This window comes from Vipera ursinii, assembly GCF_947247035.1.
Source record: "Vipera ursinii genome assembly, chromosome: 13".
Lineage (NCBI taxonomy): Eukaryota > Metazoa > Chordata > Lepidosauria > Squamata > Viperidae > Vipera > Vipera ursinii.
The window spans coordinates 16,380,269-16,405,133 of NC_139526.1; the positions used below are offsets into that span (position 1 = coordinate 16,380,269).

At 48.0% G+C, this 24,865-nt stretch overlaps 3 protein-coding genes across 4 annotated transcripts; 1 reads left to right on the top strand and 2 right to left on the bottom strand.

Annotated features, from left to right (window-relative positions):
* Positions 1-640: 640 nt before the first annotated feature.
* Positions 641-3,743, bottom strand: BUD31 (BUD31 homolog). 2 transcript variants are annotated; one of them, XM_083372545.1, is made up of 5 exons: positions 3,664-3,743; positions 2,164-2,276; positions 1,923-2,045; positions 1,153-1,319; positions 641-910 (listed from the first exon to the last, which is right to left on the bottom strand). In XM_083372545.1, exons 2-5 carry the CDS (start codon positions 2,255-2,257, stop codon positions 860-862), a joined length of 435 nt encoding a protein of 144 aa, XP_083228671.1. In that variant the 5' UTR covers positions 2,258-2,276; positions 3,664-3,743; the 3' UTR covers positions 641-859. The 2 variants fall into 2 exon arrangements, with proteins under 2 accessions (XP_083228671.1, XP_083228672.1); XM_083372546.1 differs by having other exon boundaries at positions 2,164-2,279; positions 3,666-3,729.
* Positions 3,744-4,015: 272 nt separating this feature from the next.
* On the top strand, positions 4,016-12,193 carry PDAP1 (PDGFA associated protein 1). Its single transcript, XM_083373119.1, has 6 exons — positions 4,016-4,179; positions 6,368-6,459; positions 8,115-8,228; positions 9,233-9,354; positions 10,463-10,614; positions 11,169-12,193. Exons 1-6 carry the CDS (start codon positions 4,167-4,169, stop codon positions 11,225-11,227), a joined length of 552 nt encoding a protein of 183 aa, XP_083229245.1. The 5' UTR covers positions 4,016-4,166; the 3' UTR covers positions 11,228-12,193.
* A 1,258-nt stretch (positions 12,194-13,451) lies between these two features.
* On the bottom strand, positions 13,452-24,449 carry ARPC1B (actin related protein 2/3 complex subunit 1B). Its single transcript, XM_083372949.1, has 10 exons — positions 24,308-24,449; positions 21,016-21,090; positions 19,875-19,979; positions 19,337-19,559; positions 18,882-18,989; positions 17,783-17,989; positions 16,864-16,939; positions 16,166-16,359; positions 14,888-14,978; positions 13,452-13,686 (listed from the first exon to the last, which is right to left on the bottom strand). Exons 2-10 carry the CDS (start codon positions 21,077-21,079, stop codon positions 13,648-13,650), a joined length of 1,107 nt encoding a protein of 368 aa, XP_083229075.1. The 5' UTR covers positions 21,080-21,090; positions 24,308-24,449; the 3' UTR covers positions 13,452-13,647.
* Positions 24,450-24,865: the final 416 nt, after the last annotated feature.

Below are 24,865 nucleotides of genomic sequence, written 5' to 3' on the forward strand. Positions count from 1 at the left end.
GCAACTATATAAAATTGGGCTTCGGTAAAGAGTCCCAAAGTAAGGGATATTTTCTATCCTTTTACTATCCCGCAGTATCCATACAACTAGTCATACAATTAAAATGGGACAATTATTTAACATGGCAGTGTATAAAATTTTGCTTCAGCTCCGTTTTCTTTGCTTGAAATGGGTGTTGAATTCCAGGAATCCTATGTTTACTAATGATAGTTATGTATTAGTGACCCGCAATATTTTCAAATCACTAGAGCAAGGGTGTCAAACTCAATTTCATTGAGGGCCGCATCAGCATTGCGGTTGCCCTCAGGGGGCCGGGTGGGCGTGGCCTACTGGGTGGGCGTGACCAACTACATCGTTTGCATCAAGGGTGCCTATGGGGGCCTGGGCAGGAGTGGGACAGATCTGAGGGTCTCTGGCAGGAGGAGGGTCTCTGGGCCAGGGCCAAGGCAGTGGGAGCCATTCCCTCACTGTTTCCAGGATGGCTTCGCGGACCGCATGAAACCACTTTGCGGGCCGGATCTGCCCCCCCCCCAGGCCTTGTGTTTGACATGTCTGCACTAGAGGATACTTAATTTAGCCTATTATTGCTAGAACTAGTGCACGAAAATAATTACAAAATCTGACACTGGTGCTTGATCATTTGGGAGAAACAGGCAAGACTTTATTTTAAAATACAATGACAACGCAGGACATCAAAACATCAAATGCATTTACAGAGTTATTCTGTTGCGGGAGGCAAAGGGAATCATCTCACAACAGGTTTATTGTGGGGGGGGGGAAATAGTTCTTATGAGCAGTCCTCGATGGTAACAAGTCACTTAAAATCTTTCAAAAGTTGGGGTTGCTTCCGAAGAACGTTTCATCCAGAGCAGCCCCGGCAGCCACAGTGAGTACACTCAATTATTCTCCCCTGTAGAACGAAACCAACAGGTGAGTGGAAAAGTACCGTAAAGTAATACAAGAAATAGAAAAAAAGAGGAATCGGTGATTTGAAGAAAAAACTTGATTTTAGAGCAGGGGTATTTTTTACAGGACGGGAATTTCATAAGCTATGTTTTATACATGATTGGGCTTCTGAGTACACATACGAGGGGAGAAGAAAGTGGATACTAAAAGAATGGCTCCAAACGACTTAAAAACAGCGTTCCTTACCACTTCCAGTTTACTTTTGGGCACTCTACAAATGCAGTTGGTTCCAAAATTGGTATCGCGCGTCTGAATGCAGCGCAAGCAGCAGAGGTTTTCGTAGCCTTGTTTCTTCCATTTTGCAATCAAGTTTTTGTCTGCGTAGCCTTCTCTGATACAATATTCATATAATTCTATACAGGGCAGAGATAGATGAAAGAGTGAGTACATCCCTCTGATTAAATGAGCTAGAATTTGGAAATAGGTGAACACTGGTAAAGGGGTATGGAAATGGCCTTGAAGAAGGAATTCAGTAAATACCAGCTAGTTCAGTAAATGTCACCTAAGCTATTGGGCACAAAGAAGAAGTTCCAGTTAAGCTGGTTTATTGCTCATACCTATTGACAAGAATTTATTCAGCTAACAGCATTAAACTAATGTTAGACATGAGTTTAACAGGAATCAAGGAGTTGGACTAAGCTTGTGGGAATGTAGGGACTCTAGGCTGATTCCTCGCTTGACTCCATCCACAGACTGTCTCTCCTGCATAAGCAGAAGTGAAAAAGAAACTCAATGTCATCCCACCTTTTTTTGATATTAAGAAGGCATGCAGAGAAACTCTTGCAGGCTTTCAAGATTCTGTTATACCGCACAATAAGAGTTCCAGTAATCTTTGAAGTCTTGACTTGGCCTACCTCAAAGGGCTGACTATTCCCCCCCACACACACACACACACAAACAACAAAAAGACACAGGTTTATCTTCTCGAGGTGAGATCAAAGAGCCCACTGTCTTACCTCGACTAATGGCTTTCCTTTTATAGAAGAGATCAAAAATATAGCGTGTTTTCTGATGATGAATTCTGAAGATGGGCCAAAGAGATTCCACCTTTCTTTTTCCTTCATGTGGTTCGGTCTCAGCTGAGAGAGAAATGGCACAGACTGTACATTACTTTCTCATTCTCACATACTTTTCCCCCCCATTTTTCTGTAACGTTTGCAGTTAAGCCAGCCCCCCCTCTGTCTGTCTGTCAGTCACCTTCTCTCATTTTTTGATCCAGCTCATCTAAGGTTGGCTCAATCAATTCCCAGCCATCTGGAGGAGGTTTTCTGCTCCTTTTCACCTTGGGCATCTCTTCAAAGAAGGAAAAAAACCTGCAGAAGAAACATATTCAAGATGTATGTATAGTCTGATGAGGAAGACACCAAATGAAACCGGTGTGTATGTGTGTGAAAATGTCAGTAGGAGACATAGGACATTGAGATATTTATACCCAGTTGATAAAAACTAAAACCTAACAGTGTTTCTTAAACTTTTTTTCCCCTCAAGGGCCCTTCCCACTTAAAAAAAATGGAACCCCAAAAGAGCTTTGGCTTATATGGGTAATAATAACGTGTAAAGAGTTGGAAGGGACCTTGGAGGTCTTCTAGTCCAGCCCCCTGCTTAAGAAGGAGACCCCAAAAGAGCTTTGGTTTATATGGGTAATAATAACGCGTTAAGAGTTGGAAGGGACCTTGGAGGTCTTCTAGTCCAGCCCCCTGCTTAAGAAGGAGACCCCAAAAGAGCTTTGGTTTATATGGGTAATAATAACGCGTTAAGAGTTGGAAGGGACCTTGGAGGTCTTCTAGTCCAGCCCCCTGCTTAAGAAGGAGACCCTCTCTCTTCTTAAAAACTTGCAGCATTCACAGCTTCTCGAGGCAGGTCGTTCCACTGATTAATTAACCGTCAGGAAGTTTCTCCTTAGTTCTAGGCTGCTCCTCTCTTGATTACTTTCCGTCAATATTAAAAAAAATTAAAAAATATTAAAAGAAACAAAACGGGCGCATTCACTGCCGCCAGCCCTTCTCCCAACGGCGCGGTCGCTAAGCAAGGACTGCCCGCGCTCTACGGAACGCATGGCTTCTGGCAAAGAGCGGTCAGTGCAACCAGCTGCCTGCAATGAGTGCAGGTTCGAGTCCCACCAGGCTCAAGGTTGACTCAGCCTTCCATCCTTCCGAGGTAGGTAAAATGAGGACCCAGATTGTTGGGGGCAATTAAGCTGACTTTGTAATAATGCCGCTTGGGTGTATGTGTGTGAAAGCCCTAATAAGCAGGCATATACATAGAATGAAGGCTACTGCTAAGCTTGTAAGCCGCCCAGAGTCTTCGGAGAAGGGCGGGGTATAAATGGGATTAAAATAAAAATAAATAAAAACCCGCAGAAAGCAAAGCTCTGGGGGGGGGAAAGGTTCCTGCGTGATTTCGAGGGGGGGAAAGAAGGCGCAGGTTCTTCTCCTTTTCGAGGCTCTGCCCCCCCAGCTCAGGCTTCCTTCCCCTCTCCGAGCAGCAACAGCAGGCTCGCCGGTCTATCCCAGGGGCAGCCCAGGCAGAAGTCCCACCGGTGAGTCTCCTTCCAGCAAGAGACTCTCCCGGTGGGTTTCTGCCTTGCCACGCAGGGAGACTTTAAAGGTGCCCCCTCCCGGAGAGAGGCGGGGCCTCGCGGTCCGCGGTTTGGGGACTCCGCGTTCCCCCCTTCCGGCCCGACCGGGGGGGGCACTTACGCTTTCGGGGCGCTGCTTCCCTCCTCCGCGGCGCTCTTCCGCCTCTCCGCAGCTCCCGTCGCGCCGCAGTGACGTCACCGGCAGCCCTTCCTTCCCGCCGTCGCTTCCCAGAGGGGGCTTCTCCTCGTCTCCCCTTCTGTCCAGAGAGGTCGCCTGATTGGCCCGGCGCCAGAATTCAGGCGAGACGCCTTCCAGAGAAACCCTCGAGCCAGCCGACCATTTTTGTTTTTTCCGGAGAGGGTCAAGAGTGAAAGACGCCGATGCTTTCATCCCCACCGCCGACCCTAAAGCTCGCTCCGTTTTTCATCAGGCGGTGGGCAAGACAGCCTGGAGGCAGGCGGGCCGCGACGACGACGACGACGACGAGGAGGCCGACGCCGGCCCCACTTCCGTTTCCGGGTCGCTCCCAGCTCGGGGCGAAGCGCGGCGCGTAGGGGGGGCGGGAGGAGAAGCCGGAGGACTCGCTCGCCGTCGGAGCCGCCATCGTTGCCCGACCTCGCTATGCCCAAAGGAGGTGAGCGCCAGGCCGCCCGCCGGAGGCTCGTTCCGGGGAAGGCCCAGCTCCTCAAGCGGCTGGACTACAACCCCCATCGTCCCCGGCCGGGACCCATGGGCATTGCAACCCCCCCCCCCCACCACCACCACCTCTGGCTGGAAGGGCCGGGATGCCTTGGAGGCGTTTCGGGGCCTTTCCTGCTAATTCCTCTCCTTTAAAAAAAAAACATAAACGAAAGAAATCCTAAAATGGGGGGGGGATTTGGTTCGGATATCATTCAAGGGCTGCCCCCACCGCCGAAAGCCCCCCACCCCCGAGATTCTTCCTTTTAGGAGGTGGGGGCACAAATGAGGGTCAAGTCAGGGGGTGGGGGGGCCTCCAGGAGAGCCAAATCAGCTTGTGGGGGGGATTAATTAGTGCCAAATTAGAGGGGGTGGGGGGGATCCCCCTGCGAGTCCAATCAGGGAGTGGGGCTTAATTAGTGTCGGGGTGGGGGGGGGCTCCAGGAGAGCCAAATCAGCGGGTGGGGGAATTAATTAGTGCCAAATTAGAAGGAAGGGGGGGTCCCCTTGCGAGTCCAATCAGGGAGTGGGGCTTAATTAATGTCACGTGGGGGGGTTGCTCCATGAGAGCCAAATCTGGGTGGAGGGATTAAGTAATGTCATAAGTCTAGTCGGGGCGGGGCTTAATTAGTGTGAAATGGGGGGGCTTAATTAGCCCGAGTAGGGGAGAAAGAGAGGGAGAAACCCCCCTGCTTTTCCCCAACTTTCCTTCCTGTCTCTCCTCTCTCTCCCACCCCCATCCCCAATATGATGGGAATCTGGGAGGGGGGTTCACTGGCAGCCACCCTTTCCACATGGGGAAGCAGGATGGGATGGGTTGAGTAAGGGTACTCTGGTCTTAGTTTATACCCCACAGCCGAGGAAATTTCCCACCCACCCACCCCTTGGACCAGAGAAAGCACCTTCCAAAGAACTACCCACTTTGGGAAGTCTTTTGGCCTTCTCCTCTTGTTAAAATCTTCTATTTCTCCACGGTCACGTTAACCAGTTTAACGAAACATCGGTAAGAAAACCACCAAGCTCAGAGAGCACCAAGGACCCCACAGTCCTCCCACCCCCACCCCTTCTCCTTCTTTTCCACTCCCTTCTGCCACTGATGAGGTTACCTAGTCTGGTAATGAAACATCTGCAAGAAAGCAACCAAGCTCGGAGATAACCAAGGAGCCCTCATTTCAATCCTGAGCTGCAAATATTCTCCTTTATAGTTATTTTTTCATCTTCCCCCCTTTTTTTCCTGGTCCTTAGGCAGAGGGGGGTCTTCTCCTGGGTTGTAGATTTCCTAAAAGAGCAGTAGCACTTAGACTTACATGCTGCTTCACAGTGCTTTACAGCCTGACTCTCTAAGCAGTTTACAGAGTCATTAACTTGTTATTTACTCCCCCTAACAAAAAGGGACGCGGTGGCTCAGTGGGTTAGGACGCTGAGCTCGTCGATCAGAAGGTCAGCAGTTTGGCGGGTCGAATCCCAAGTGCCGCGTAGCAGAGGGAGCGCCTGTTACGCGTCCCAGCTTCTGCCAACCTAGCAGTTCGAAATCACGTAAAAATGCAAGTTGAAAAATAGGGACCACTATGGTGGGAAGGTAACAGCGTTCCGTGCGCCTTTGGCGTCTAGTCATGCCGGCCACATGACCACGGAGACGTCCTCGGACAAGCACTGGCTCTTTGGCTTTGAAACGGAGATGAGCACCGGCCCCTAGAGTTGGAAACGACTAGCACGCGTGTGCGGGGGAACCTCTACCTCTAACAATCTGGGTCCTCATTTTACCGACCTCGGAAGGATGGAAGGCTAAGCCAACCTTGAGCAGGATCGAAAGCAAGAGGATGGGCGGGGATTGGTCCCTAGGGAATCCAAAAAGCCTTTTCCCCCACTGCCACCCCCGGATGGGTCCTTCAACAATATTTCCTTGCTTTTCTTTCGTGTATCCGTTTCTGGAAACAGCCTTCCCCCCCCCTCCCCCTTTCCCAGGCCTTTCCATGGTGTGTATGGGAGGGCGGGGGGAGGGTGCTGATGTGGGAGAAGACTGTCTTATCCTGGAAACTAGCTGCTTCCCCCGATGGGAGTCTAAGCCTGTCTGCCAATGGAAGCCGGACCGCTTAGAGGAGGAAGACGGGGGAAGTAACCTTAAAGCCACTTTTTACTTGCAGGTAAAAAAGGGGGCCATAAAGGCCGAGCACGGCAGTACACGAGCCCAGAAGAGATTGATGCCCAGCTGCAAGCTGAGAAACAGAAGGCCAGGGTAAGGAGCTGAGCTTTTGAAGTACTGGGCCGGGAGCCCAGCTAAGAAGAGACTGGACAGCCATTTGTCTGAAATGATATAGGGTTTCCTGCCTGAGCAGGGGGTTGGACTAGGTGACCTCCAAGGTCCCTTCCAACTTCTTGTTGTTGTTGTTGTTATTATTATTAACCTGCCTCCAGAAGATGTGAATGCTCCAACACTGGAAGTTTTTAAGAAGAGACTGGCCAGCCATTTGTCTGAAATGATATAGGGTTTCCTGCCTGAGCAGGGGGTTGGACTAGATGACCTCCAAGGTCCCTTCCAACTACTACTACTACTACTACTACTTCTTCTTCTTCTTCTTCTTCTTATTATTATTATTATTATTATTATTATTATTATTATTATTATTATTATTATTATTATTATTATTAACCTGCCTCCAGAAGATGTGAATGCTCCAACGCTGGAAGTTTTTAAGAAGAGACTGGCCAGCCATTTGTCTGAAATGATATAGGGTTTCCTGCCTGAGCAGGGGGTTGGACTAGATGACCTCCAAGGTCCCTTCCATCATAAACATGAAACTCAGTCAACTGAACACTCAGATTGACTGGCACTAAGGGTTGACACAGGTTGCTGCCAGCATCCTGGGTATCAACCAGGTATCTCCTTAAAATGTAAGATGTTCCGAGTAAGCGCAGTTTTTTGTAGCTTTGCAGCTACCAGCAAGAAGCTGCAATTTCTTGATGTATTTTGCAAAGTTTTGGGACCTAGTTCCCAGTGCCCCGATGACCATGGGTATCACTGTTACCCGTTTCGTCCATAACCGCACAGTTTCGATGGCCCGGTCGCGGTATTTCATAATTTTTTTCAGTTCTTTTTCTTCTCTTCTTTTTTTTCCTGGCATCTCCTGGTACAGCGATATTATTATTGTTGTTGTTGTTGTTATTATTCTGGCCTGTGTCAGTTAGAAAGCAAGACTCTTAAGCCCACGTTTAGCCAAAGGTATACTTTACTAAAGCCAAGTGGTTACCGAAGAAGCAAAGCTGGATTTGAGGGTTTTCCCCACCCATGGTACAGATAGTCCTCAACTTATCGACCACAGCTGAGCCCAACATTTTCCTTGCTAAACGAGACCTCCGTTAAGTGAGTTTTGCCCCTTTTTACAACTGTTCTTGCCACGGTTCCATTTCAAGCATTTGGCATGCCAGTTTGCCCTTTGCAACCCGCTGTAGCTTCCTCCAGTCACGTGGCCACAATTTTTTAGCATTTTTTTTTTGGCTGGTTTCCGAGAAAATTGCCTTTTCAGAAGAATGGGTTTGCGCTCACGACGGTGGCGGTTGCTTCGCGACGGTGGCGGTTGCTTCATGACTGGGGTGGTTCATTAACGGCCAGCACAAACGTTGTGGTAACGTCGGGATCAGTTTTGTGGGTGTCCCGGCTGGAAATATGGCCCCCCAATTGCGGTGATAGCGAGGTAGCTTAGGCTGAGAAGTAGCGCCCGCCCTCGTCGTCCTCACGGCGTCCCCAGCACGCCAGGCAGAGAGAGAGAGTGAGTAACGGGCCGAAAGCCAGCTCCCCCGTTGAGTGAAGCCAAGTCACTCCGGGCCGTGCTGGTCCCGGCGTAATCTTCCCCTGCCGCTGTTCTGCTTTGCTGATGCTTCTCCTTTGCGCAGGAAGCGGAAGAGGAGGAAGAGGAAGGAGGCCCCGGGGCCTCTGGCGAGCCCAAGAAGAAGGAGAAGTCTCTAGACTCGGATGAGAGCGAGGAAGAGGAAGGCGAAGACTATCAGGTAGAGAAGAGCGAGGAGCTGCTGCTGGCTTTGAGTCAGCCAGTCCGACTCTTCTACACACGTAGCAGGCTGCCTTTTGCGCCCTCGTCGCAGCCCGGGATCCTTTGGCTTAAAGCCAGCCTTGCTAGGTGGGCCAGCCTGGAAAGGGGGCAGATGAGCGGCTTAACAGACCCTTGCAAGGAGGTGTTTTCCCACGTCTCTTTCCTCCCGCCTGAGAAGTTGGGGCAGATTGTTTCTGACTGCCTCTCCTTCCCTTCCTTCCTTCTTCCTTCCTCCCTCTCCTTCCCTCCCTTCTTCCTTCCCTTCCTCCCTTTTTCCTTCCTCCCTCTCCTTCCCTTCCCTTCCTTTTTACTTCCTCTCCTCCCCTTCCTTCCTTTTTCCTTCCTCTCCTTCCCTTCCTCCCTTTTTCCTTCCTCCTTCCTCCCTCCCCTTCCTTCTTCCTTCCCTTCCTCCTTTTTTCCTTCCTCCTCCCTCTTTCCCTTCCTTCCCTTCCTCCCTTTTTCCTTCCTCCCCTTCCTTGTTCCTCCTCTCCTCCCCTTCCTTCCTTTTCCCTTCCTCTTCTTCCTCCTCTCCTTCCCTTCTTCCTTCCTTCCCTTCCCTTCCTCCCTTTTTCCTTCCTCCTCCCTCCTCTTTCCCTTCCTTCTTCCTTTGCTTCCTCTCTTTTTCTTTCCTCCCCTCCCTCCTTCCTCTCCTCTCCTTCCCTTCCTTCTTCCTTCCCTTCCCTTCCTCCCTTTTTCATTCCTTCTTCCTTCCCTTCTTCCCCTTCCTCCTTCCTCTCCTCTCCTCTCCTTCCTTCTTCCTTCCCATCCTCCCCGTCCGTCCCCTCCCTCCATCTTTCCTTCCTTTCCCCCGCTATGCAGCTGCCAGACATGACCTCTCTTATCCCTGGGCCACTCCTCTTTCCTCCACCCCCCTACCCACCCACCCCCCCGCCCCACTCATCACCCCACGGCCTCCCACAAAGAGGTCCCAACCGGCTCTCTTGTTGCACCTTTCCGTTCCAGCCAAAGCACAAAGGAGTGGAAGGCATGATCGACATCGAAAACCCCAACCGCGTGGTGCAAACCGCTAAAAAAGTCACTCAGCTCGATTTGGAGAGCCCGCGGGAATTGTCGCGGAGAGAACGGTAAGCCATCTCCTTCCCGCTCAGGTAGGCGTGGGGGGGCGGGGCGTGGGGGGGCAGTCCCGGCCTTGCTGGCCTCTTTGCAGAACCTCCAGGAATTAGCCAAAGGTTTGGGAAGGGGTTTCAGATGATGAGGGGTTTTTTGTGTGTGTGTGTTTTTAAATCCCTTGGAAAACAGGGAAAGACGGTAGCACAAATTGCACTCTGGTTTCCTTCTTCACATCAGCGTTTGTCAGCCTTGGCCAGAGCAGAGCTGCCTGGGGGATTCTGGGAGTTGAAGTCCTCGCCTTTGAAAGTGGCAGGGCTATAAAAAAAAAAAAAGCACTACACTGACTTGAAAGGGAAACGTAGCCCGTAGGAAGCCTTGCGGTCAAATGCAAAGCAGTCCTTGACTTTAACGACCACCGCGTCGTTTAAGCGAGACGTTACGTGAGATTTGCCCCGCTTTACGACCTTTTGTGCCACGGTCGCTAAGCGAACCCCTGCACTTCATATTAGTTAGTAACCCGGTGGTTAAGTGAATCCGGCTTCGCCCTTTGACTTTGCTGGTCCAAAGGTCACAAAAAAGGGGGGGGGGATCTTGCGACCTCGGGACACAGCGACGGTCATAAGTGTGAACCGGTGGCCAAGCGTCTGAATTTTGATCGCGTGATCACAGGGGATGCTGCAAAGGTCCTAATGGTGAAAATTTTTATTTATTTTATTTATTATAATTCCATTTATATCCCGCCCTTCTCCGAAGACTCAGGGCGGCTTACAAGCTTAGCAGTAGCCTTCATTCTATGTATATGCCTGCTTATTAGGGCTTTCACACACACACCCCAAGCGGCATTATTACAAAGTCAGCTTAATTGCACCCCAAAATCTGGGTCCTAAGTCACTTTTCCAGTTGTAAGTCTGGACGTTCACTAAATGAATTGTCGTAAGTCGAGGACTCCCTGTATTTTCCCTCCTCCCCCCTCCCCCGGCTTTAAAAATTGCTCTGTGGCCAGGCAGCAGGGCTGAAATGCGATCTGTTTGGTTCCCTCTGTTGAACCTCCAATGTCACGCCACGTTCACCTGGACGTTGTGCTAATCCTTCCCCCCCACACCCTTTTTTTTCCTCTCTCAGAGAAGAGATTGAAAAACAGAAAGCAAAGGAAAGGTACATGAAGATGCACCTGGCGGGGAAAACAGAACAGGCAAAGGCCGACCTCGCCCGGCTAGCCATTATCCGGAAACAGAGGGAAGAGGCAGCCAAGAAGAAGGAAGAAGAGAGGAGAGGTGAGGGAAGGAAGGGAGGAAGGAAGGAGATGGAAATGAGAAGGAAAGAAGGAGATGGAAATGAGAAGGGAGGGAAGGAAGGAGGAAAGATGTAAATGAGAACGGAGGAAGGAAGGAAAGAAGGAAATGGAAATGAGAAGGAAGGAAAGAAGGAAATGGAAATGAGAAGGGAGGGAAGGAGGAAAGATGTAAATGAGAACGGAGGAAGAAACGAAAGAAGGAAATGGAAATGAGAAGGGAGGGAAGGAGGGAAGAAGGAGATGGAAATGAGAAGGAAGGAAAGAAGGAAATGGAAATGAGAAGGGAGGGAAGGAGGGAAGAAGGAGATGGAAATGAGAAGGAAGGAAAGAAGGAAATGGAAATGAGAAGGGAGGGAAGGAGGGGATGGAAATGAGAAGGAGGGAAGGAGGAAAGATGGAAATGAGAAGGAGGGAAGATGGAGATGAGGGAGGGAGGAAGGAAGGAAGGAAAGAAGGAGATGGAAATGAGAAGGGAGGGAGGGAGGGAAGAAAGAAGGAGATGGGAGGATTCAGCTGTTCTTCCTCCCTCCCCAGCTAAAGACGACGCAGCCCTGGCAGGCAAACGGATGCAGTCGCTGTCCCTCAACAAGTAAAGGCCGGCCACCCAAGAGGAGGGGAATCCCGGGACTGTGCCCAGCCTGGCACCCTTTGGACTCGCTGCAGCGTCCTTTCCCAGAGAGGCGGCCGGGAGGAGGAGGAGGAGGGCAGCCCCAGCGATGGCGGCGTCACCGTCACCTCTGAAGAGAAACTGACCGCTCCGTGTCTGTCTTCATCCGGGCACAGAAATTCCACGGGATTACTTTTTTTTTTCTTCCCCTTTTTTTTGGGGGGGTGGGTGGGCGGGGTGGGTGGGCACGCAGGCAAGCGAGGGAGGGAGGAAAAGCGGCAGGGGAGGGCAGGAGAACCGGGAACTCCTAACCTTTGGTGCAGAGTCGTGAGAACGCCAACGGTTGCATTAAAGTGACCGTTTTCAGGAGGGGGGAGGAGGAAACAAAACAAAACTGCCCCCGGCTGAACGGTTTGACGTGTTTTGATTTCGGGTGGGAGGCAAAGGGAGGCGGAAGATTTGCTGGGGAGGGGTGCATTGCTTCAGCTAGCTTTCAGGGAAATAGGCTGGGGGGGTTAGGGTGGTTTGAGTAGCTTGGACCCCCGTAGATGCATTTCCAAAAATTATATTGGGGGGAGGGGGGAAAACGCAGAGTGTTTCGGCACGAGCCTGGACGGCAGAAGAGTCCAGGGAAATGAACAATTGGGGGGGTGGGGAGGTGTGGAAGCCTTGGCCCCAGCCCTCCGGCTATTTACTTTTCTCTTTTCCAACCTGTTGTATTTTGTTTTTTTGTTTTTTTAAAAAAAGCCGTCCTTTTCATTTCCTTCTTCTCTGGGAGTAAGTAATGACTTTTTTCTTCTTCTTCTTTTGAAATAACCTGGGCAAAACGAAATCCAGACAACAGCAGCTTGGGGAATTGTGCATCTTTCTGGAATAGAGGCAGGCAAGAGAGGGGGGAAAAAAAAGAAAAGAAACCTGTATATTTGGCTGAATAAAGTTTAAATTATCGTAACAGGCTGGTCTAGTGCCTTTAAACACGCACACACCCCAGGACAGCGTTGGAACATTGCCCCCTGAGAAACGGTTTTAAGTCCCATTTTCCTCCGGGTGGGTAACCTCAATCTGGGTGTGGGTGTGGGGGTCTCCTCCAAGCCGCACGGACTTCACTTCCCAGGGTCCCACTGGGAAATTTCCTCAATCTGTGTGTGTGTGTGTGTCCGTGTCCTCCAAGCCGCACAGACTTCACTTCCCAGGGTCCCACTGGGAAATTCCCTCAATCTGGATGTGTTTGTGTCCTCCAAGCCGCACGGACTTCACTTCCCAGGGTCCCTCTGGGAAATTTCCTCAATCTGGGTGTGTGTGTGTGTGTGTGTGTGTCCTCCAAGCTGCATGGACTTCACTTCCCAAGGTCCCACTGGGAAATTCCAAAATTTGAAATCCTGCTAATGGGGGTCAGAGGTGAGGCAGTATAAGCAGTCCTCGACTTAGTTCATTTAATGACTGTTCAAAGTTACAACTTTAGGGACGCGGTGGCTCAGTGGGTTAGGACGCTGAGCTTGTCAATCAGAAGGTCGGCAGTTTGGCGGGTCGAGTCCCGAGTGCCGCGTAGCAGAGTGAGCACCTGTTACTCGTCCCAGCTTCTGCCAACCTAGCAGTTCGAAAGCACGTAAAAATGCAAGTAGAAAAACAGGGACCACTCCGGTGGGAAGGTAACAGCGTTCCGTGCGCCTTTGGCATCCAGTCATGCCGGCCACATGACCACGGAGATGTCCTCGGACAAGCGCTGGCTCTTTGGCTTTGAAACGGAGATGAGCACCGGCCCCTAGAGTCGGAAACGACTAGCATGCATGTGCGGGGGGAACCTTTACCTTTACCTTAAAGTTACAACGGTGCTGGGGGGAAAAAACACGACTTAGGATAGTTTTTCACGCTTAGGACCGTTGGCAGCATCCCCACGGTCACGTGATCAAAATTCAGAAGCTTAGCAACTGGCATGTACTTGTGACGGTTGCAGTGTGTCCCGACGGGTCTCCCTTTTGCGACCTGACGAGCAAAGCCAAGGGGGAAGGCAGATCGACAACCGTCTTACTAACTTAAATGCAGTGCTTCGCTTAAGAAGTGTGATAAGGTTGCAAAACGGGGCAAAACTCATTTAACAAATATTTCACATGGCAACGGAAATTTTGGGCTCCGTTGCGGATGTAAGTTGAGGACTACCTGTCAATTCTGAGAGACGCAGGCTTGACTGCAGGGGAAAAAAAAAACCATGATTCAGATTTTAGAGTTTGTTTTTAATTGCAGGTATTTTATTTTAATTTTTTTTAACCCCTCTGGGTTCCTGCCCAGAAGGCTTCAAAAAAGCTGAGTTTGTAGCATCTGGAAGTGTCTCTCAAAAGGTTCCGAAAAGCAGGAACGGATTACGCCTCGATTGATTTTTCTCGGCAGGCAGGAATTTTCTTCATTGGCTTATTTGATGCGGAGCCCTTTCATTGCAGCCTCCAAGGTCTGAAACACAAAAGAAACGGGCTTACAATCCGGTGAGCTGTTTGCTCAGGATCAGAAATGGATCCCCCCAAGATCCAGGGTGATTTCACCCTGGATTCACAATTCCATAAATCTGTTAACATCTGTTTCCCGCCCCTTTTTTCTTTGCCTCAAGTGGGAAGGAAAAACCTGGAGTGAAAAAAACTTCTGGTCTTCTGTTTCCCCCTGAAAAACTCAACTCCTTTTCCTGCCTCAATTTTTTTTTTTCCAAATTTCCATCGAACCCTGGTGTGTGTGTTTTTTTTAATTCCATTTATATCCCGCCCTTCTCCGAAGACTCAGGGCGGCTTACAAGCTTAGCAGTAGCCTTCATTCTATGTATATGCCTGCTTGTTAGGGCTTTCACACACACACCCCAAGCGGCATTATTACAAAGTCAGCTTAATTGCCCCCAACAATCTGGGTCCTCAGATTGTTGTTTTTCTTTTGTTTTGCTTTTTTAGCGGGAGGATAAGGTTTTGTTTCTTGCAATGTGAAAGGGAGAAACCTCTCGTGAAAACCGGACACAGCTCCTTCCCATTGAAACGAAGTGAACCATTAAAAGTGGTCCCGGTCGAGAAACCCTGCTTTAAATCCAGGGCTGTATTGCAGCTTAAACCAGGGTTTTGAATTTTTAAGGATGCTTCTGGGACCTTAGAAAGGCAGATGGTGCTGGAGCCAGATGCTCTGTTTTTTGGTGGTGGTGGTGGTGGGGCTTTGCAGCAGGCCAACTTCACCTTTAAGCATTAAAATGTCTAAACGTGAAAAGAAGGACCAGGGGTGACATGATGGCAAGCAGCGTCCCAATATCTCAGGGGATGCCCCAAAGAAGAGGGAGTCAAGCTATTCTCCAAAGCCCCTGAAGGCAGGACAAGAAGCAACGGATGGAAGCTAATCAAGGAGAGAAGCAACATGGAACTAAGGAGAAACTTCCTAACAGTGAGGACAATTAACCAGTGGAACAACCTGTCTCCAGAAGTTGTGGATGCTCCAACACTGGAGGTTTTAAAGGAGAGACTGGAAAAACATTTGTATAGGGTTTCCTGCCTGAGCAAGGGGCTGGACTAGAAGACATCCAAGGTGCCCTCCATCTCTTTATTATTCTATTCTAACATTCCTTGTTCCTCTGCATCAATTCCACCTGGATGGCACGGGCTAACCCCCTCCAGCCCTCACTGCTTACCTTGACGTCCCATATGCTCATACCGCCATCCATTCCGGTGGTACAAAATTTGGAGCAGCTGCCCTTCCCGCCAGCAACCACAGAGATTTGGCTGGAAGAGAAGAGAGGAATCCCTGAGTTGAGTCTTCTCAACCGGAGCAGAAAACCCTACCAGCTGGAGAGCGACAGGCAACAATCGCCCATGGGTGGTGGGTCCAGGAATAAGGGAGTAGCTTGACCTTCTGAAAGTCCAACTCTTCAGAAAGTGGGCTTCGTAGTTGCATGTAAGAATTGAGTCCAACATTCATGCCGCAATCGTTGGGAATTGCGATTGAAGGACTGGGAGAGTCCAAAGGAGCTTTGGGGGAATCAAAAAACAACAACCCAACATTTCCTAAAGTCGTCTTCTAGGAGACGTCGGAGATTGACCATGGATCCTTGCGTACCAAGTTCTCCCGCCAAGCCGAGTCATTCTCGGAAGTTAGAAATGGAGATATTTAATTTCTCAATTTTTAGTTGGTGCTACGGCAAAGTTTTGGTCCAGTCTAGGTCATAGAATCCTCCACACACACACACACACACACACACACACACACACACACACGCTCTCAAGTTAATTCTGGTTGGGCTTTCAAGTTTTTAATACAGTTTCCCGAATCCTAAATTCACAGCGATGACAGAAAAAAGGGCTACCGATTCCCTCCAACAGAAAAGGTTGCGAAATTCGCTAAGCTGATCAAGGATGTTGAATTTTGATTATGGCTCCAGGGAGTTTTAAGGAAGATGGAACCAGGGCTCACCGGTGAAAGGCAATGAGCGTTTTTTTGTTTTGTTTTTTAAGAAAAGCTTTACAAAGCAGTTTGAAGTGGTTTCCTTCATTTGAATGAAGGTGGCTTGTAGCCACCCTGATCAGATCGTGAACTTAGAAGGTATGTCTGTATCTTCTAGAAAATCTACAGTGCCACAAAATGAGAGAAGAATGAAGAGAAATAAGATAAACAGCAGCAAAGTGGACAGGGTCAATTACATCAGTGGGGAATGCATCGCCGTTGAAACAGCGGAAGGATCAGCTTGGGCACAGATCCTCTTGCAGAAAACCTACGTACTTGCTAACAATTGACGCCAATTCGGTCAACCCATCCATATCTTACAAAGCGGTCTCCAAACCTGGCAACTTTAAGACTTGTGGACTTCTGCCAGCTGAGGAATTCTGGGAGTTGAAGTCCACATGTCTGAAAACTTGCCAGGTTCGGAGACTCCCTGTTATAAAGGAAAGAGGAGTTTTACAAGCAGACTTGCCTGATGCTGTTCTTGTGGATTGTGTCCAGAGAAGCCTTGGTATCAGAGCTGGCTTTCTTGTCCAGGTTTTGAAAGCGCTCCCTAGCGGTGAGTCCCCGTTGGGAACTCTGTTTGGGGATGTCCATTTTCCCTCCGTAGTTCAGTGCGCCCTGCTGTTCATCGTACACGAACAACATTGGGTAACAGTCATGTCCCTGGAAAAAGAGAAGTCAAGAACGTATCTCAGAAGAAGGTGGCAAGGCTGCTTTTCAACAAAGAGGACATATTCTGTCAGATGATGTTATCTAGTTTGGGTCATGAAAAGTCTGCAAGAAAACAACCCAGCTCAGAGAACATCAAGGACCCCACAGTTCCCCCCGCTCCTTCTCCTCCTCTTCCTCCTCTCCCACTCCATTCCAGCACTGATGACGTTACCTAGCTGGGTAATGAAACATCTGCAAGAAAACATCCAATCTCAGAGACCACCAAGGATCCCCCATTTCAACCCAGAGCTACAAAAATTCTCCTTTACTGGACTGTACCTTTTGCAGATCCATTCATATGTGGTATGGTGCCATCTACTGGCTAAACCTTAAAATGACATTATCCACGTAGCAAGGACGATCACTTAGCCGTTTCCCCAAATGAGGCACACATTGCTCTACATGAAAATCTCTGGTGGGAAAATCACCCAATCAAAGAGAAAGCCTATGACTTACCGCAGCCACAAGACTGTTCTCGGTGATGAAGGTCACAGCCAGGAGGGGAAGACTCTCCATAAAAAGGCAGGCTACACTGAGGAGAAAAACAAAGCTTCAGACTGATCCTTAATATTCGTTTCAAACATGAATGTGAAAACTCCACTCAGGGATTGACTGATTTCAAATAAAGCACCACACATCAAATGTTCCAAACTCTACATCTTCCGTGTGACTTTTTTTTGATCCACCCATGCCAATTCTCCAAAATAGACCAAACTCATAGACCAAACAAGCATGCAAGCTAATGCAACTTTAAAAATATAAGGTTTTAATAAAAGAGTCTTGCAATGCTTTCTCAAATTACATTTCTGTCCCAGCTTTCTCTTATCCGACTATTGTCCTAATTGTGGCTCTTAACAGAATAACAGAGTTAGAAGGGACCTTGGAGGTCTTCTAGTCCAACCCTCCTGCTCAGGCATGAAGCCCTATACCATTTCAGACAAATGGTTGTTCAATCTCTTCTTAACAACTTCCAGTGTTGGAGCATTCACCGCTTCTGGAGGCAGGTTGTTCCACTGGTTAATTGTTCTAACTGTCGGGAAATTTCTCCTTAGTTCCAGGTTGCTTCTCTCCTTGATGAGTTTCCATCCGTGGCTTCTTGTCCTGCCTTCAGGTCCTTTGGAGAACAGCTTGACTGCCTCTTCTTTGGGGCAGCCCCTGAGATACTGGAAGACTGCTATCATGTCCCCCCTCCTCCTCCTCTTCATTAAACTAGACGTACCCAATTCCAGCAGCCGTTCCTTATACGTTTTAGCCCCCAGTCCCCTGATCATCTTTGTTCTTCTTCTTCCTTCTCCTGTTTCTCAAGGTTCTTCCCGTGACAATCCATCAACCTCCCTCAGATCTCTTCCCCACATTCTCACCCCATCCTACTTACGCCATTTTCTTGTTGGCATCCACCAAGCAGATGGTGCTGTCATGGCCCACCCAGGCTAAACGGTTGCCACTCTCTGAAAAGCAGATGCTGTGGACCCAGCTGGAGCTACTCTTCGACTCAAACATGAGCTCCCCAAATGTCATCTTGGATCCCCAAGGAGTAGGGGCTGGCCGTTCTTCCACCTCTTTAATGTAGGCCGAGAAGATCCTGGAGAGCAAAAGTAGGAAAATAAAGCAGATGATGTTAAGGAGGGAAAGAATGCACCTGGCTCTCCAACACTCAACGGAGAAGGAGCTATTTCAGCTAGATCCGCCCTCACCTCGACTAGTATGCAACAGGTGGAGAAGAAGACTTCATACGCATATTTACATTACATCTACCACAATCATATGGGACAGATTGTTCTGATGAACATTATCTAGAGCAGTCGCCAACAATCCACGCCTATAAAACCAGAGACTTTTCCGTTGGACAAAGAACTTGGAGGGGGGAAAAAAATTGGAAACTTCGATGTTATACATGCTGACAGCAGCAAGAATACTCTATGCACAAAAATGGAATGGACGAAAGACTGCAAAAGTTGGCGGAGTCAGCAGAGGTAGCTAAGCGGACTGCTTTGATTCAAGAAAAAAGATATAATTCATTTGAGTTTCTCCTTGGAAACCCCTTTTGAACGCTGTGCTTGAGATGGGAAAAACGAAACTTCAATTTGGGGCTTTACTAATTCGATAGGTTTGTCGTTATAAAAATGACGAGAACACATTACTATGTAGAAGTAAGACTCTGATCTTGGAATTACCTTATTCTGCTACACTAAAAAGAGTTGGGGGGGGTCAATGCTCTTTTTTTTTTTCCTTACACTTTTTTTTTCCCCTCTTCCCTTTCTCCTCCCGGCTTTCCTACTGTTTTCATTTTTCTCCATATTTCTGTGTTTTGTGTTTGGATAAACTTGACGGCACACCATCAGATGCGGTGACGTAAACCATCGCTGTCTTAACAGCACCACCATCGCCCTGGTTTCACAATCCCACCCAGATGGGAATGTTGAAACCGTTCGTAAGCTCAATTGGGAAACGAGCCAAGCCAGAAGAAGGCTTACCTGCACTTGAAGTCGCAGGATCCCGCTGCCAGGAGAACATTGTTGGGGTGCCAGTCCAGGCAGAGTATTGTGGATCGAATTGGCTTCTTGATGTGCTTACAGACCCACCTGGCAGAAGTCAGAGAGGGAGGGGGGAAATTCTCAGCCTTATTCACCTTGATTCGTAGATTCATCTCCAACCGTTTTGCTCATGTTGGTTGCATCTGAAGAATTTAAGTAACTATTTCCCCCCCCCCCCACACACACACACATACACACACTTTTTAGGGTTATCCAGCTTTGGCAACGTCTAAAACTTTTGGACTTCAACTCTCAGAATTGGCTGGAGAATTCTGGGAGTTGCCCAGTTGCCAAAGTTGGACAGCTCTTTTCTAGAGTTTGTTTGTCTTTCGGACCTTGAGCCACGTCCCAGACAACCCCAGACCGCCCTCCCCCTTGCCTTTGCCAAGACGCACCAATCGTTTTCTTGCTCAAAGTAGCAGATGGAGATCCTCCGGGAGCCGCTGCCCACCGCAAACTTGTTCTCTTTCGGGGACCACTTAACACAACAGGCAGCCCGGTTGATCCGGAGGATGACCAGGGTGGGCTTCCAAACGTCGTTCTTCAGGGTCCAGACGTAGGCGTTGCGGTCTGTCCCGCAGCTCACAATCCGGTTGCTGTCGGGGGCCCAGTCAATGCCTGTCAAGGAGATCAGTTGAAGCCAGGGGTGGGTGTTGCTCTTCACAGTTTTGTCCTATTGGCTTCAGGGTCTGAGGGTTGGGTTGTGGTGATCTAGTTTGTGGCCATTAAAAAAGGGATGGGAAAAGGGGTTCCAAAAAGATGTGTTCTCTTCTGATTTAAATACCTCATTGGCCTCTCACTTTTGCTCTAATCCCCTGCAGGTATGTGACTACCACTCCCAGAAGATCTAGTTGGGCAAGGTGTCCAGCGCCAGAAGCAGCATCCTTCTTTCCCTCAGCTCCTTTAAGCTAGCGGGGACTTAGTTGCCCTCACCTGTCACTTGTCCGTTGTGTTCCTTCAACTCATGGATCTTGTCCCACTTGGACCCGTTTTTCTTGTAGATGTGGACTTCGTGATTGTTGGGGGAGATGGCAAGTTCTGTGGGAAAGGAGAGAACCCAAAACTGCGAAACCGGCTTGGGGAATATTGCATCAACATCAAGACATCCTGGCCCATTTTATCAAACCACCAAAGCAAACAAACCAGAAAGAAACAGACAAAACAACAACAACAACAGGGAACGCATAAAAACTCAGCTTCGTCCTAACATTAGGTTTTTGTGTTGTTTTTTCAACAGCACAAAAAAGAAACACTCCAAAAACAAAAAAAAAAGCATTTCCAGATCAATGGCTCTTTATTGTCCGATGGCTAGAATATCCCCAATTCAGCTACGCAGAAGAGAAAGCAGTCTTGTTCTCTCGGTGTGGAATGAATGGGGTGGAAATTCCAAGGGATGAAGAAGTGGGCAGAAGAGAGGCGAGGCTTTCTAGCTGCTGTGGCACAAAGAATGCCTCTCGCTCCCTGTGCCCCTTGTGAGGGATTCTGCGCTTGCAGATCTTACGTGGATATAAGGATGGATGGGCTAGATGACCTCTAGAACCCCTGGGGATCCCCATGGGTGGGCTAGATGACTTCTAGGACCCCCACGGACCCACATGGATAGGCTAGATGACTTCTATAACCCCTATGGATCCCTGTGGACGGGCTAGATGACTTCTAGGACCCCACAGATCCACGTGGATGGTCTAGATTACTTCTAGGACCCCTACGGATCCACATGGATAGGCTAGACAACTTCTAGAACCCCCATGGATCCACATGGATGACTATGGATCCCAATGGATGGTCTAGATTACTTCTAGGACCCCCACAGATCCACATGGATAGGCTAGATTACTTCTAGGACCCCCACAGATCCACGTGGATGGGCTAGATTACTTCTAGGACCCCCATGGATCCACATGGATGGACTAGGCGACTTCTAGAACCTCCACAAATTTGTGTGGACTAGATGGCCTCCGAGGTCCCTTCCAACTTTATTGTTATTATTTCTCCTGTAAAGTTAAGGCAAAATTGTTGAGTTCGGGAGCTGAATCTCTGGGGATCTGGCAGCCTTTGAGAAAGGTAGGCTTACGGCTTCGGTCCTTGTTCCAGGCATGACAGGTGATGGGTTCCAGCAGGAAGCTTTGATAAGCCATGGCTTTTTAACCTGCCCAGAAAGAAAGAAAAAACAGCTTAGCTTTAGAAATTGTAGAGAATATGCATAGCTTGGGTTGTAGAAAGCTAAATTATTGAGGCAGAGGCTTGTCCTCTGAGCTTGGTGCTTCGCTCCTGGACATTTCTTTACCAAACTAGGTAACATCTTCAGAGGGTGTTGGGCGAAGTGTCCAGGAGCCAAGCAGCAAGCATCGAGAACAAACCTCTGCCTAAATAATTCAGGTTTCTCATGGATGGAGGAGGCTAGCTGGGAGAACGTAGGGGAAGGAGTAGCAGAACCTGGGGGCAGAGTCAAAAGAGGCATCAGTCTAGAATCTCTACGTAGCCACAAAACAAGTCCAACCTCCCTTGAATTCTGATCTAACTCCTAGCTGGTATGGACTGCTTAGTGAAGAATATTCCTGTGCATAGGCGTGAGTCGCAATAAATCAGCTTAATTAGACCTTCACGGGTGGATCTGATTTTACAGCCATCTTGCTTAGCGACGGAAAGTCTAGTTCCAATTGTGGTCATAAGTCAAGGACTAATAAACCCAACCAAGAAAGCTGAACATGCCAAAGGGAGAAAAGGCTGCAAAGGCTCCTAGCCGGGAGATCACTGATTCGCCCAGTTTGAAAGCTGTGCTGTTTCTGACAACCACCTGTCCACAAACAAGCCGTGATGACTTTGTTGCCTTGAAGATCTGGTGGCTCTAAAAAAAAAAAAGGAGACCAACCACCTTGATTAGGCTTGTTATCTTTTAATCTCTGTTTCGGGGAGCTCTATAGTTGGCTGCTTCTACGCTCTGTGATTATTCTGCAAAACGTGTTGGTCAAGCTACTTGGCTGCTTTGGTTAAAAAGCAGAATTGAAAAATAGGTCAGTATTGGAAGAAGGAGGAACTGCCGACTATAGAAGAATGGACTTTAAAGGTTTCCGACCTGGCAGAAATGGCAAAGATCTCGGCTTATTTGAAAGATCATTCGCAAGAACGCTATATTATGGAGTGGAAAAAATGGATTGAATATATCCAGAACAAATATGGGACTAAAAAGTTTCATTTAGCATTTGAATAAGTCTTCCTTTCTATTTTCCTTTTTTTTTTATATGAAATATTAGTATTGTTTGTAGTTATCTTATATGAGCTAGAGAGTGATAGATTTAAGAATTTATGGTTGGTAGCATATGGATGTTTATGATTGTTCTTTGTTTTTATACCCTGTACATAGCTCTGGGAAGTGGGGGGGGGAGGGGAGAAAGGGGGGGGAGGGGTAGGGAGGGATAGGTAGGGGAGGGGGAGGGGGGATTGCTAAAGATAAAATGTATTTTACAACTTTTCAATAAAAATAAAATAAAAAAATAAATAAATAAATAAAAAGCAGAATTGAAAACCATCAGGCTGAGCCAAAGGAGGAAATTTCAACCTTGGGGACTGCTGCCGACATCCGTCTCTCTCTCTCCCTCCGAGGCTGCTTTTGGCCTTATATGGTATTGCCAAATTAGTCAGGGTTAAGAAATATTGCCCTTTTCCTGTCTTTTTTTCTTCTTCTTCCTCCAAGTCATTTACTCTCTTGCCACAGGAGGGGCAGGAAGCAAATCTTTTTGATGGCTGAGAACTCACATTTGGTAGCAAGGATGAAAATGGAAGGAAGGCAAAGTTTAACGCCTTCCCTTGTTTTGTTTTTTTTTCTTTTTGTTTTTTCTCCTGTCTGTTCGTTTCTGGTTTATTTTGGTTTTCTTTATTAAGCCTACTTATCAACTTACCTCTGCTTTTTTCATGCCTGAACACGATAGTGTGAAGGTCAGTTAGGATTGGTTGAATGGGTGGGTGAGAGGGAGGGGCGTAAAAAGGAGGGTTGGGGGTGATGGGTTATTCATCCCTCTGAGGTTACTCGCCACTTCTAGCCGTATTTCTGCATGGGAAGGTAGCCTAGGAGCCTCAGGTTATCCGTGAGCTCATTAGAAATTGCTGAGATTTAAGGCTCCATAAACGAGACGGTCACTTCATCTGAATTTGACCCTTAGCCAATTCCAAACTCTAACACGCACGCAGGATGAAGAGGAATTCAGCTCTTTTTCATTCGTCCCAAATAGCTAACGTCTACTTAGTAATCTTGCAGGACCCTGCGCGGAAAATATATATATATATATCTAAAAATAACAGTCTGCTTCCTTGGATGAAAAAAATAATAATAATTTTGTCTTGCATCTCCCACAAGTGTCCTAAAGCTGTGGTGAAATCTGGATCCAAAACCTTCTGCCCCACGCGCTAGACCCCCCTTGATAGATAGATAGATAGATAGATAGATAGATAGATAGATAGATAGATAGATAGATAGATAGACTTAGATAGATAGATAGATAGATAGATAGATAGATGATAGATAGATAGATGATAGATAGATAGATAGATAGATAGATGATAGATAGATGATAGATAGATAGATAGATAGATAGATAGATAGATAGATGATAGATAGATAGATAGATAGATAGATAGATAGATAGATAGATAGATAGATAGAGATGGAGATGGATAAAGTTAGATAAGATAGAGATGGATAGAGAGATAGACAGATAGATAGATAGATACAGTAGATAGATCCCTTTCTCTCTCTGTATATATATTACTATATATATGAAAAGGACAAAAAAACCCCTCACTCTACCTGTTGAACAAACTTGCTGGAGATCTAAGCACACTTCAGAGGAGAAATGTGGCTTAATCTGCAGACAGTTATTCAGAGGAACCTCAATTCTGGGCTTTTGAGGAGTTCTCTCGATGGAATACACAACGGGCAGCCAACCACTCCCTGATGAAAAAGCTCAGTGGGTGGAAAAAGAAAGAAAGAAAGAAAGAGAGAGAGAGAGAGAGAGAGAGAGAGAGAGAGAGAGAGAGAAGAAAGAAAGAAAGAAAGAAAGAAAGAAAGAAAGAAAGAAAGAAAGAAAGAAAGAAAGAAAGAAAGAAAGAAAGAAAGAAAGAAAGAACTTCCTGAAAGTATTGCCAGGAGAAATGGAAAAGGAATGACGTCCAAGGGGAAAGGAGGAGGGAGGAGGAGGAGGTGGTGGATGGGACAGGAAAGTGGGGTGGAGAGAAAGGAGAGGCCAACCAGTTTTCCACTCCCAAATTTGGACCCCAGCCATCGCTTCGGAGGAAAGTTAGCCAGGGAGAAGAAGAAGACGACGGACGGAGACCCTCTTCTTTCCTGAAAGAGCATCTCAGGGACCCACCTTGGATGGAAGATCTGGAAGATCTCGAGGTGGGCTTGTTCCAGTTGGGAGGAGAGCAAAAGCAGCTGTTCACGGACTCTGGGCAGTCCACATGAACAGCCTTCTGCCCAGCGAGCTTAGGAGGAAATGAAGACGTTTTAGAGGCACGGCTTGAAAGTCAGACTTCCCTCCAGGGCGGTGAGAAACTTAACCACTTCCTTGCTTGGGGCTTGGAAAATTCTCTCTCTGGGTGTGTGTGTGTGTGGGTGTGTGTAATGCCTTCTGTGTAGTGAAGGAGGAGCAAACTTGCAGCTTCAATGATGCAGGAAGCCTTTTTTTAAAAAAAATCCATTTATATCCCGCCCTTCTCCGAAGACTCAGGGCGGCTTACAATCTAAAGCACAAATCAATGTGCTTAGCAGTAGCCTTCATTCTATGTATATGCCTGCTTATTAGGGCTTTCACACACACCCCAAGCGGCATTATTACAAAGTCAGCTTAATTGCCCCCAACAATCTGGGTCCTCATTTTACCTACCTCGGAAGGATGGAAGGCTGAGTCAACCTTGAGCCTGGTGGG